The 13,136-nt window shown below is 34.7% G+C and overlaps 1 protein-coding gene across 1 annotated transcript; it reads left to right on the forward strand.

The window, feature by feature from the left end:
* The first annotated feature begins 3,554 nt into the window (after positions 1-3,554).
* LOC139816281 (aromatic-L-amino-acid decarboxylase-like) lies at positions 3,555-12,592 on the forward strand. Its single transcript, XM_071783688.1, has 10 exons — positions 3,555-3,648; positions 4,328-4,448; positions 5,103-5,216; positions 5,540-5,659; positions 5,798-5,927; positions 9,134-9,282; positions 9,678-9,789; positions 9,887-10,095; positions 10,235-10,435; positions 10,951-12,592. Exons 1-10 carry the CDS (start codon positions 3,569-3,571, stop codon positions 11,155-11,157), a joined length of 1,443 nt encoding a protein of 480 aa, XP_071639789.1. The 5' UTR covers positions 3,555-3,568; the 3' UTR covers positions 11,158-12,592.
* Positions 12,593-13,136: the final 544 nt, after the last annotated feature.

A 13,136-nucleotide genomic window follows, 5' to 3' on the forward strand; every position in this document is an offset into this window, starting at 1 on the left:
GAAGCCAGTGAATTATTATCTAAGGAAGTCTACTTATCCGTTAATTATTTGGATGAATTGCTTCTTCTAAGCAAGACATATGCGGTGTGTTTGAAAAATGTACGGATAACATGTAGTCTTTTGGAGTCACTAGGATTCATAATAAATAGAGGAAAAGATAAAATAGAGTCGGAGATCGAATATAGGTTTCTTAGTTTTACCCTGCATAAAATGTCGGATTGAAAAGAATTAATTTAAATTCTGCTTTCTGATGCCAAGAAAGGGATTGAAAAGTATTGGTTCGCAAGAATTCACTTAGCTTAAAATATTTCTCGCATTCAATCGCAATTGATAATCTTCAAACAAATGCGAATTCTCGCATTAAAAAGGATTCACTTCTTCTGCTAATTGTTTTTGGATTCAGAGGCATACAAGATTTTCACGTTCTATTCCCAGTATCGCACTGAAAAGTATTGCCCGTGATCCAATCCGAAATTGTTGCAAAGCAGAATTCATGACAAAATCTCGTGAATGCGAAACAATATTTTTGAATAAGACGTTTTATGCAGGGTAGTTATAACATGACATTGGTTTTATGCCTTGTATTAACATTTCTGAAAGATTTACGATAAAATCTTTCGTTTAAATGTTTCAATTCTTTATTATGTACCAACAAGGGACATTGAGAAAAAAAAAAAAACAGCTTTATAAGTTTAGCTCAATTATACGATATTCTATTCGAGATTTTATAGGTTCATAGGAACCTTAGGTTCATGTTATACAGTATATAAATTGGTTGAGTGCATATAAACGAGAAAAATTATTGCGTTACAGAGAAACAAGGTAATTTTGAAGCTCACATGGAATTAAACGACGAATTAAGAGAGGATTCGGACTGATGGGAATTGCATATTGATGCTGCAAAATGTTCCATTAAGAGTTAAACCTGCTCTAAAAATAATTTCGGATGCGTTACTCTCAGGCTAGAGTAGTTCCTTGCTAAAATCAACGGGCTCACGGATATTGGAATGCCGTATCAATTATCATCTTGAGTTGTTATTAGGTTTTTGGTCTTAAGTATTTTGCGAGAAGATTCAGAAGTAGCGATATCTTATGTTACGTACTGATAATACGACTGCGATCACTTATATAAACAAAAGGAGCGGCATTTAGTTTAAGAAATTGAGCAAGTTGGCAAAATAGATCCTTGAATTTTCGCATCGTATATACAATCCGAAAAGAATGTCGAGGTAGATTTTGAGTCGAAAAGTCTTGAGCTGAAAGAGGAGTTTACGTTATCAAATGCAGCGTTTTAAATATTATAGTACAGCGAGGTTTGGAAAACCAAAACCAGATACGGAATTATTTGTATTTCGAAGAAATGCGAAATGTTCGCGTTATATCTCGTGAGTAAGAGACCCAGAGACGGTAACTATCGACGCGGTTACGATTGACTAGATATATCTACTTCGAGTTCTGGAAAAGATGAGGGCGGAAGGTTCAAGAGGTATTGTTGTGGTCCCTAAGTGACCGGCTCAGGCATGGTACCCGGTGTACATACATGACAATGTTACTTTAGTGACTTAACTACTTTATTTTTCTAAAATAAAGATAATTAAAATAAAAAATATCTTAATTTGAAGTTCTCATAGTTCAAATCTCCTTCTTAATGATATTTATTTGCAAAATAATTTAACAATAATAATGGATAAATAGTAATTGTTGTGTATCGGGAAAAGGAAGAATCTGGCACCTGAGTATTAACTCTTTATTTCCAAAAAAGGTACTGCGCTCTTATAGCTGTCGCGAACGGGAGAGAGAGATCCGCAGCAAGCCAACGGCTATGTATATCAACCTACGTTAGCGCGCGCGTTCTTAGGCTGTCTACTTCCCGGTCGTATTCCCAGCGAGAAATGACCCATCGAATCTCATCGAATCGATGTCTAATAAACGTCGAAATCATGATGGGTCATTTCTCGCTGGGTTGTTTCGGGCAGAAACGAAAACAATAATGGCGCGCATCTACGAAATGTATAACTACATAACCCCTCTCCCTTCATGAAAGGAAAAACTACTTTCTAACTAAACTTCGTATAGAAATCCGCGAATCTCGCGGCTAATTTTCTGTTTCGGGTTGACGGCTCTCTTTGGTTTCGCTTTTCCAGAGGTGGTTGTATTTCCCTTAATTGGTTTTTACTCTTGTGCCGCTTCTTCATCTTGCACATTATCGCCTAAGTTCCCTGAGTCGTTTAGTGGTTCCGGTTCTTTTGGATTATCTCCAGCTTCATCATCAGATGGTTTCTCATCGTATGAGTCTCCACCTGAGTACCAGTCTTGTCTTTGATTCTTATCTTCTCCTGTCTTGCAAATTTAGTCTATGTGCCGCTCACAGATTCGACCATTATCTAACGCGATCGTATAGTGTAATTTCCCGGTACGACGAATGACTTTTCCAAAACGCCATTTAACTTTATTCATATAATCTCTACATTATATTCTCTCTCTCATCTCAAATGTTGTACATGTCTTAAATGTATTTGTATTTGTACATTTCTTTAGCTCGTCCGATAAACATAAAGTTAAGTTTGTACGCATTCTTCCTTTAGAAATTCGATCGCATGGAGCTATACGCCCGTAATACATTGGGGAGTTACTCTATATTGCACTAAAAAGTCTTGCATTGCATTTTCTAGCGTTAGTCCCTTATTCCTAGGATCCGCAAGCATCTTTCGCAATAGTATATTGTGCACCAAGGGGCAAAAGTAGCGTTTTTCAGACGAGTGTGAAGTTTGCCGCCCTCGCTTCCGGCTCGGGCGGCAAATCACACGAGTCTGAAAAAGCTTTCGCCCCGAGGTGCACACGATATTTTTCACAATATCTTTACGGAAAGTTCGACCATCATGCCTAGAGAGAGGCGAGAGTGGCCATTTCACGCCAGGACGGCATAGCGGGACGAAAGTAACCACTTTCCTCCCTAGGGCGGAAAGTGATCATTTTTATCCCGCTAAACAGGGACGAAAGTGGCCACTTTCGTCCCGTTAATGCCGTCCTGGCGTGAAATTGGTCACTTTCGCCTCTCTCTACAGGCATGGAAAGTCGAACTTTCCGTGGAGGTGTTGTGAAAAGAGTTTTTCACCGTTTGCACAAACCTTTCTGCTAATCCGTTTGTTGACGGATGGTATGGAGCAGTAAATTTCGGTGTAATACCTTTCGATCTTAAAAATTGTAGTAAAAATTCCGTGGAACGGAAATTGCGACCGTTATCCATTACCATTATTTTTGGATAACCAAAGTTGGTGAAAATCTCTATGCATTTGTTAATCGTAGTTTTCGCTGTAATATTCTTAACTATCCGAACAAAAGGCCACTTCGAATATGCATCCATAACTACGAAAAAGAAATGATTCATAAATGGTCCCGCATAGTCAACATGTACACGCTCGAAGAACACTTCCGCTGGCTCCCACTCATGTACTTTGTTACATGTATCGCAATTTTTTGCTAATCTCTCAATTGAACGGATATTTTCGATATTGTTACATCTCCATAACAATATATTATCGATATTACAGGTAAAAGAAGACAAATCATGGATCCCGATAGCTTCAAGGATTACGCCAACGAGATGGCGGAATACATCACAAATTATTTGGAAAATATTAGAGACAGGTAGGTGATAACAAGTCGTGATCGAGAAATTGTTTGTTTGAAATCGATGAATCTGCATTAAATAGTAATATATATTAGTTTATGTTTTTTATATAAATATAAACTCAACCCTCGTTTTACGATAAATACGTTTCGCGTGAGATAAAATCACGTTATTTGAAAAAAGCTTTTGCTGGTTATTGTGTGTAATAGTGAGTAACTAATTGTAAGAAGCTTTTAGCTTGATACGTACACCCCCTTCGGTGCATGTATGAAAGTACCATGTGCATGATTTCTATTTTATAAAAGGGGGAGATATATGTATATGTATAATTTTTATTTTATAAAGGGGGGAAATATGCGCACATATGGAAAGCTGTTTACATGAAGGGTGAACAAACAAAATAAATGATAATCGAATCATGATTAACAACGAGCTGCTGAAATGTGATTAGAGCTACAACGATCGTTGAAAAATAGTCTAGGAGTAACTCGCTTTTTTAACACGATAATATGGGAGGGCATATGTCCGATTGAAAAAATTTCATTGTTTTATTATTAGAATTTAAAATTAAGATCTGTACATATACATGAGAGATTAGAACAATTTTTTGAAAAACCGCGTAAAAAGAATCGCGTGAAAAATGGCGTAAAAAGAGCGTTGGATGTATCTCGTAAACAGAAATTCAAAAATTTCTAGGAGAGTCTTGCCAACAGTAGAACCAGGATACATGAAACCCCTCTTGCCATCCGAAGCGCCACAAACCCCTGAACAGTGGCAAGATATAATGGCCGATATCGAACGAGTAATAATGCCAGGCGTAAGTGATTTTTAAGGGTCAGCAGGGGACACGGTAGAGACCTCTGTCGGGTTGGCTTAGCTGCCACTCGCTGCGAGTCCGTATTTTATTTATTATAAATATTTAAGAACCAAAATGGAAAATTCGGCTCTGTACCGGGTTGCGGCTGATCTTACTGATTAAAACGAGCATAAGTTTAATGAGATTCGTTAATTAATTTGGCTAAAGTTTGGGAAAAACCACGGCTACAAATGGTTTTTCCCAAATTTTAGCCAAATTAATTAACGAATCTCATTAAACTTATGCTCGTTTTAATCAGTAAGATCAGCCGCAACCCGGTACAGAGCCGGATTTTCCATTTTGGCTCTTAAAAATTTATAATAAATAAAATACGGACTCGCAGCGAGTCGCAGCTAAGCCAACCCGACAGAGGTCTCCACCGTGTCTCCTGCCGACCCTTAAGTGCCTCAGATGATTGTAAATCACCGATCTATCAGGATCTATGACTATTATACAATCTGACTATAATATAACTATATTAATGACTGACTCGCATACATATCGCGAAACGGATATAATAATACTAAAATAAAAGCAATTGAAGTACTTTATTATCGGTACTTTCGATTGGTTGTGTAAGTAGGATAAGAAATAAATTAAGATAAAATTGTTTAGGTTACTCATTGGCAGAGTCCAAAATTTCACGCATACTTTCCCACTGCGCAATCGTATCCCTCGATTCTAGCCGATATGTTAAGCGGAGCTATTGCGTGTATTGGATTTTCATGGGTAAGTACAAAAACTTGCAGTTGAAAATGCGATGTTTTATTTATGAATTACGATTATTATAACCTTCGCGTGTTCATGCTTTGCTCATTGATATGTAACTTAATTCTCTGTAGTATAGTTTATTTAAAAAAATCCTTACTTACACACGTATAAAAATCAAAGTTAAAATATTAATGGTTTTTTTTTTTTTTTAAATTTGTTACTATAATTTTTTGATAAATAAAAAAATTTAAAGCAAGGAAATATATCAAACGCTGAGATCAAAACGCTAAAGACACATCATCCTTTTAGTCATTTTTGATATTAAATTTCTTGTATTCCAGATCTCGAGTCCAGCTTGTACTGAACTAGAAGTGATCGTATTAAATTGGCTGGGAAAAATGCTGGATTTGCCGAAGGAATTTCTTGCCTGCAGCGGTGGGAAAGGCGGTGGCGTAATTCAGGTAAACGACATTTTACAAATAACATTACATTTACAAAAGATATCTGGATAGCTAGAGAAAATAGTCATTATCCCTGACTGATATTTCTGAAAAAAAGGACACTATTAAGCATACTTAAGGTATAATTTTCACCTACAGGGCTCCGCTAGCGAAGCTACTTTGATAGCGTTACTAGGAGCGAAGGCTAAAAAGATAAAGCAAGTTAAAGAACAACATCCCGATTGGATGAAAAACGAGATCGTCGGCAAATTAGTCGCATACTGTTCTTGTAAGTATACTACGATCATTTTGTTACGGAATCTGCCACTGATATGCCAAACTTTACAAGACATATAAGTAAGATCAGAACGGAAACAATTTGTTGCTTACAATTAGATAGATAGATATTAAAAATGATGTAAATTTGGTCAACATAACGTTAAAATGACGTGTCATTTTGACTGCGATATGTTTCTTGGATTGTTCCATTTCGACCGCGCAAAAAATTGCGTTCTCAAATATTGGCACAGAAAAATACGTATGCATTCGATTGTGACCAAATTTGCACTGATGACTCGCAAGGCTCTTTCTCTTGGACGCCAAACCAATATAGAACTCTACAGTGTTGCCACGTCGGCAGAAAAAAAGAGTGACCCCAAAAATCGCCTATTTTTGGTCCCGCGATATTGGAACTGAATTGTGTGTCAAATGATACCTTATGACAAGACATCATTCACAAAAAGTTTTTAAGTTGAGCTGAGAATTGATTTCAGAGATAAGGGAGGTCATAGTAGTCAAAATTCATTAACTCGTTAGCCCGTACGCTTTAAAGCACGAATTTTTCTTTTAGTCCGATAATTTAAAACTTCGTACCCAGGGGTTTTGCTAGCTGCTGACAATGAATTTGAAATCAGATTTTTCACACATACTTATGGATCGATTTACTTAACAAAAAAAAGAAATTATAACATTTTTTAAATACATAGTCCGCCATATTAAATCGGCCATTATAAATTTTAAAAATCTAACTTTAAATTCATTGTCAGCAGCTAGCAAAACCCCCGGGTACAAAGTTTTAAATTATCGGACTGAAAGAAAAATTCGTGCTTTAAGGGGATGCTGGAGCCGTCTGTTTTGCCGGCATTTTTTGTCGGCACGTAGCGTCGTATTAACTTGACAGAATTAAAAATCCTTCTCCAGAATTGCAGTACATACATTAATGATTCAGGGGAACTCCGATTTTATATAGAAAACGAGAAAAAATTACGGAAGTACAGATTTCCTTATCTTTTATCCCAATATGGCGTCTCGAGTTGCGGCGAGCTGTCAGCTCGTCGTACAAGATGTATTTCATATAAGAGATATACTATTGGTACGAACGCGAAAACAAGTTCCCCCGAGTTGCACAACAAGAAAAACATCGATAAACCCTCCAAATCAAGATTTGGAAGCGTAATATAAAAGTATAATGTCGATGTGCATCGTGCGCATGTGTGCGTGCAATGTAGCGTGCTATCCTTGTCTATATCTTTGTTTATACAAGGACAGATATAGTCGATAACATAGAAAATGGTAATTTTGTCGGTTATACAGACGGCTCCAGCATCCCCTTAAAACGTACGGGCTGACAAGTTAATGAATTTTAACTACTTTGACCTCCCATATCTCTGGAATCAATTCTCACCTCAACTTAAAAATTTTTTGTGATTGATGTCTTGTCATAAGGTATTATTTGATACACAATTCAGTTCCAATATCACGGGACCAAAAATAGGCGAAAAAACCACTGATTTTGGGGTCACTCTTTATTGCACGAACTTTTTGATCACACCTCGTGTGTCTATTATAAGTATACTTTTAATAATATTTTGGTATAAAAAAATTTGATTTTATAGTGTATATATAACTTATAGTTTATATATAACTATAGTTTACAGGTTTTATGTGATATTAACACATCCGTAAACCGATGCAGACAAATTATGATAAACATTTGTGAAAACATGAAGTTAATCGAATAAACCGTTCTCAAGTTATCGTGGTTATAGTTTTAAAAAATGCTATTCTAGAAAATGAACACATCGAGAAATTAATAGACGGCGATACGAGTCAGGCGCGGTACGTGGTGCGCAAGTAAAGAAATTAATAGTTACAGAAGTAACGAATTAAAATGTATATAATATACATATACATATATTCCAACTTAATAAACTGCGCGCCGATTATTTGTCGGACTTGAAACACAGCTGTCGTTGGAACATTAATACTCTTCCCTCCCCGGAATTAAATCTACACGATTTAATTATTTAAAAAACTGTAAAGAAATTATTGCAAAAAATATTAATGTTCCAACGATAACTGTGTTTCAAGTCCAACAAATAATCGGCGCGCAGTTTATTAAGTTGGAATATATGTATATACGTATATACATTTTAATTCGTTACTTCTGTAACTATTAATTCTCTATTTGTGCACCACGTACCGCGCTTGACTCGTATCGCCGTCTATTAATTTTTAGAATATAATTAAAGAATATAATTTTTACAAAGAATAAGCACTAATTAGTGAATGTAATATTTACACTACAATTTTGGAATTGAAAGATTGGATTATTTCCTCTATTTTGTATTTTAGATGTCGATTCAGATGTATCTTCAGTCATGATACAGCCAGCAAGCGACACAAGTCGACACAAACGTCGTTTTATCTTTCTTTTTTGGCAATGAGTAACAAAGACAAAACGACACTTGTGTCGACTTGTCACTTGCTGGAAAGCTTCCTATATATGTTTTAAGATTTGCCCGTTACTTTACTTTCCGCCCGCTAAACAGGGACGAAAGTAACAATTTGATTACTTTCGTCCCTGTAACAAGGACGAAAGTAACAACTTTCCTCCCTGGCGTGAAATTGGTCACTTTTGTCCCTCTCTACAGGCATGGAAAGTCGAACTTTCCGTGGAGGTGTTGTGAAAAACATATTTCCATTTTAAGGTATTTAGCAAGAATTTCTATCGTATATTTTCTCGCTTCTGACGTCACAATCTGAGATAATAGTGCTGAGTGAATAGGAGCTTTAAGTGCATACATTGTTGAAAAATGAAATATATTAAAGAAATAAAGATGTTTGTCAAAATTTATAAAATTTATATACCTATTCATATATATATATATATATATATATATATATATATATATATATATATATATATATATATATATGGTATGTATCTTATAATTAGTTCTACAAGTGCAAGTTACTCTTATAAATCTAGTTAAATATTAAATATCGACATTGCATAAATTACAGGTAATATAATGTAGTAATAAAAAAAACATGTGTTACGTGAAATCGATATTGCGAATTTTCGGTCGCAATATGTATGCGAAGACGAATTGGCTACGTAACCTGAAAGGCCGCGTCTCAATCGCCAAGTGACTAGAGCGCGTCATGTCGCACGGCAAATGCAATTAGGTATAGCCGGTATTTTTGTTTTAGGCCAAGCACATAGTTCAGTTGAACGCGCTGGACTTTTCGGTGGAGTAAAGTTCAGACAATTGGAAGTCGATGAAAAACATAAGCTGCGCGGCGACACATTTGCCGATGCAATCAGAAAGGATAAAGAACAAGGATTCATACCGTTTTACGTAAGTTCAGCTTATCCGATATTTCTTTATTAATTGAATTACTTTTTCCATTACTTCCATTTGTTAAAAAAAAACAAATAGAATTGTAGAGAAAAAAAATTAAATGTACTATGTATGTAAAACCGTGAAATAATATAATATAAATATTTATGAAATAAAATAATGGTCTCAGAAAATTTTCGGAAATTAAATGTTGCAATATGTTTGTTATAACATCACAGAAAAATATTTATATCGCGTTAAAAAAAAAATTTTCTCTATAAATAATCAACGTAAAGTTTAACGTAATAATAAGAAATTAGGTTTAATTAGCATTAATTAATTTTAATTAATATAAAATTAATTATTAAGAAACAAATACTTCAGAGATTATATAAACTGACTTCTTATCGTAGGCCGTCGCTACTTTGGGTACCACTATCGGTTGCGCCTTTGATCGTCTCGATGAAATGGGTATCGTAGCGAATCGTGAAGACATTTGGTTGCATGTGGACGCTGCTTATGCAGGTATAAATAAATTTTCTCATTTCAACATGAAAATAATTATGGATTCTCCAAATGGCAATTTATAAAACAGAACTAAAACAAATCCATTTGATTATAGGATCCGCTTTTATCTGTCCGGAATTCAGATATTTAATGAAAGGCATCGAAATGGCGGATTCATTTGATTTCAATCCTCATAAATGGATGTTAGTTAACTTCGACTGCTCTACCATGTGGCTTAAGGATCCGACATACATCATAAACGCTTTCAATGTCGATACTTTGTATCTCAAGTACGATATGCAGGGTTCAGCGCCGGATTATAGGGTATAGGCTATTAAAAATCTATTACTAGTCACTTACGTTGATATTGTCGAATTTACATTATCTAATTAATAAAATCAATTTGAAAAACAATTAATAAATACTGCCGTTAATCTGTGTAATTGAGTGTACTTCGTTACAGCATTGGCAGATTCCACTTGGACGTAGATTTCGATCTCTGAAACTTTGGTTCGTATTGAGGCTCTATGGGGTCGAGAACCTTCAAAAGTTTATCAGATCACACGTCGCTCAAGCACACGAATTCGAGGCACTAGTTCTTTCCGATCCTCGCTTCGAAATCGTGGGCGAAGTTCTCATGGGATTGATTTGCTTCCGATTAAAGGTAAGTCAATTACTCTCACAAATATATTTACAAATAAGCCTTTTTTAACAAATATATGTATGTGTTCAATATCTTTCTTCTTCCTATGCATATGCATTAATGGATGTTTGCGACCACACTTTTCATCTCTTCCCGGTTCCTTGATACGTGAATCAGATCTTCTACAGTGTGCAATCCAGTCCATTGCCTTATATTGCGGAGCCAGGACATTTTCTTTCGTCCTATCTCTTTTCTGCCCTTAATCTTTCCCTGAATCTTTCTCTCAATCGTGTTCAATATCGCATCCATATCTAAAAAAGAGATGTAAAGTTTATTGTTGTCGCTTGTCTATATCTTATTATTTAAAAAAGATATTTATACTTTTTATATTAAATTTTAAATTAATAAAAGACTATATATTTTTAGAAATAATTATTAATTCCTTGATAATTAAAAAATATCATGTACATCATTTTTATAAAAGCGTAAGCAGAGTAAATAGCAGAATTCCATAATAATTCTATAATAATTTACAGGGATCCAACGAACTCAATGAAGCCCTGCTAAAGAGGATTAACGGTGCGGGAAATATCCATCTCGTTCCGTCGAAGATAAAGGACACGTACTTCCTGCGACTCGTTGTCTGCTCTAGATTCAGCGAGAGCAAGGATATACAGTATTCCTGGAAGGAGATCAAGCTGAGAGCCAACGAGATACTTGAGGAGCAATCGGTTTCGAAGTGATGGCGCGCTCAGATAGCTCGCGGTTGCAGATTGTTGGCGCCTGCCATTTGCAACCAATCCTAGTTTCAAATATTTTCTCACACCCAGCGGCTTTTGAGGACCGAATAGGCTAAAGCGACGGATAATTAATAGGCGGTTTCCGACAGTTGTGCAATAAAAAATAATAATTTTTACAAACATTTTTAAGGACATTCTCCGGCTTCAGTCGTGCTCAACTTGTATTCGTGCTTAAAAAGATGTTTATATACAAAATATTATATGCATATAATATTATATAATAACATCTAAAAAATAAGAAGTTAACTTCACGCGTGAGAACTCATGCGGTGTTGCCAAGTAACTGACGCCTCTTCTCTTCTGTCACTCTGAACCGAGAGAAAAATTCATCAAATCACGTACTTTGCACAAGTATTTCTCGAAAACGAGTACCGCAAGGGTATTGACACTCAATTGCATATTATTTTTATTTTTATGGAGCATCATATACTAATTTTTCAAAAACATTTAGAGAAAACTTTTTTCACAATTCATTATAATGTCTCTTTTACAATAGCTTGGAATAGGAATTACATGTTAAAAGTTGAAACTTTGAAACTTAGTATCTCGATTTTTAATACCGCAAGAGGTATTGAAATTTATACTATCGCATAAAGCACACCTAAATTAACGTATATTCACAGTTTCAAGAAAATCTAGAGAAAATCGATTTTCCGGAGAATGATCTTAAATTTCGAACGATTAAACATATATATTCACGTTTATATTTTATTAAGCACAACAAACATGTATATAAATATTCTACTTGTTACAAATATGTAACTGAATTATTTATATATTTCGTTATAACTATATTCCATTAAGCGCTCAACGTGAATATAATATGAAAACATCGCCTATAAGTTGAATGCGTGATACTTGTTATACTGTTATTTATGCACATGTTATTATATATAAATGTTTATATATTATACATCACACAAAATGTGTGTTATAAAAAAACAATTTATTGTATAATGATTTAAGGGGATCCTAAAGTGAAGGCTGAACTTCCTCGACGTCGATAATGTCAACATTTCTAATTCTGTTTTCTTGTCATATATCTATATCTGTCCTTGTCTAACGAGAGACATCTGTCTTTGTTCGATTACTGCGCCATCTTTTGCCACACGCAATATTGCTTATCCTGTCAACCGGAATGTGCTTTTGCACATATAAAAGTTATATAAAGTAATCTTTTTTTCTAGGTTTTCAATCTTAGATCTAATTGCACGATATTGTTCTTAAATGTTGTCCCTAGGTCATGCCGGTCTAATTTTGTGGATATTTATCGTGGAATTTTTGTACAAAGCAAATATTGTCGTCACGTATACCAAAAATTAACAAAAATATTAATTTTTTTTCGTTTTCGATATAAATTTGACCACCATGACCTAGATTTTGATGCGTACTTTAATTCTAGACAAGAATTTTGCATTTCTATAAAGTCAATTAAAAGATTTAGCGCTAAGAAAAAAAGCCGGTATTACAGACGGCTTTAGGATCCCCTTAAGAAACGTATTTTTTACGTTTCTACAGTTAACCAAAATACCTATTTGTTAAATTTTTTTTTTCAAAATTATAATTTACTGTATCTATATATATAATAGCTTTAATAGCCTTTTTTGAAACATTTAAATTTATATTGCAATAATTATTAAATTTATATTGCACAAAATAAATCGTTTTATCCATGCACATTAGTAGATATTTATTAATTTGGCTTCTTCATAGAGGAAGCAATGTACAGGTTTCTACTTGCACACTTAAAAACTATAAGGAAGCAATGTGCAAGTTTCCACTTGCACACTTATATGAGGAAGCAATGTACAAGTTTCTACTTGCACATTTAAAAACTACGAGAAAGCAATGTGCAAGTTTTTACTTGCACATTTAAAATTGATGAGGAAGCAATGTGCAAGTTTCTACTTGCACGCTTTTTT

This window comes from Temnothorax longispinosus, chromosome 7 (genome assembly GCF_030848805.1).
Source record: "Temnothorax longispinosus isolate EJ_2023e chromosome 7, Tlon_JGU_v1, whole genome shotgun sequence".
Taxonomy (NCBI): domain Eukaryota; kingdom Metazoa; phylum Arthropoda; class Insecta; order Hymenoptera; family Formicidae; genus Temnothorax; species Temnothorax longispinosus.

Excerpts from the sequence above, each read along its gene's own strand:
- LOC139816281 (XM_071783688.1), top strand. The coding sequence starts at position 3,569 with ATGGATCCCGATAGCTTCAAGGATTACGCCAACGAGATGGCGGAATAC. Across the intron at positions 4,449-5,102 it reads AACGAGTAATAATGCCAGGC|GTTACTCATTGGCAGAGTCC; the intron begins GTAAGTGATTTT and ends AAAATTGTTTAG. Across the intron at positions 10,096-10,234 it reads GTTCAGCGCCGGATTATAGG|CATTGGCAGATTCCACTTGG; the intron begins GTATAGGCTATT and ends ACTTCGTTACAG.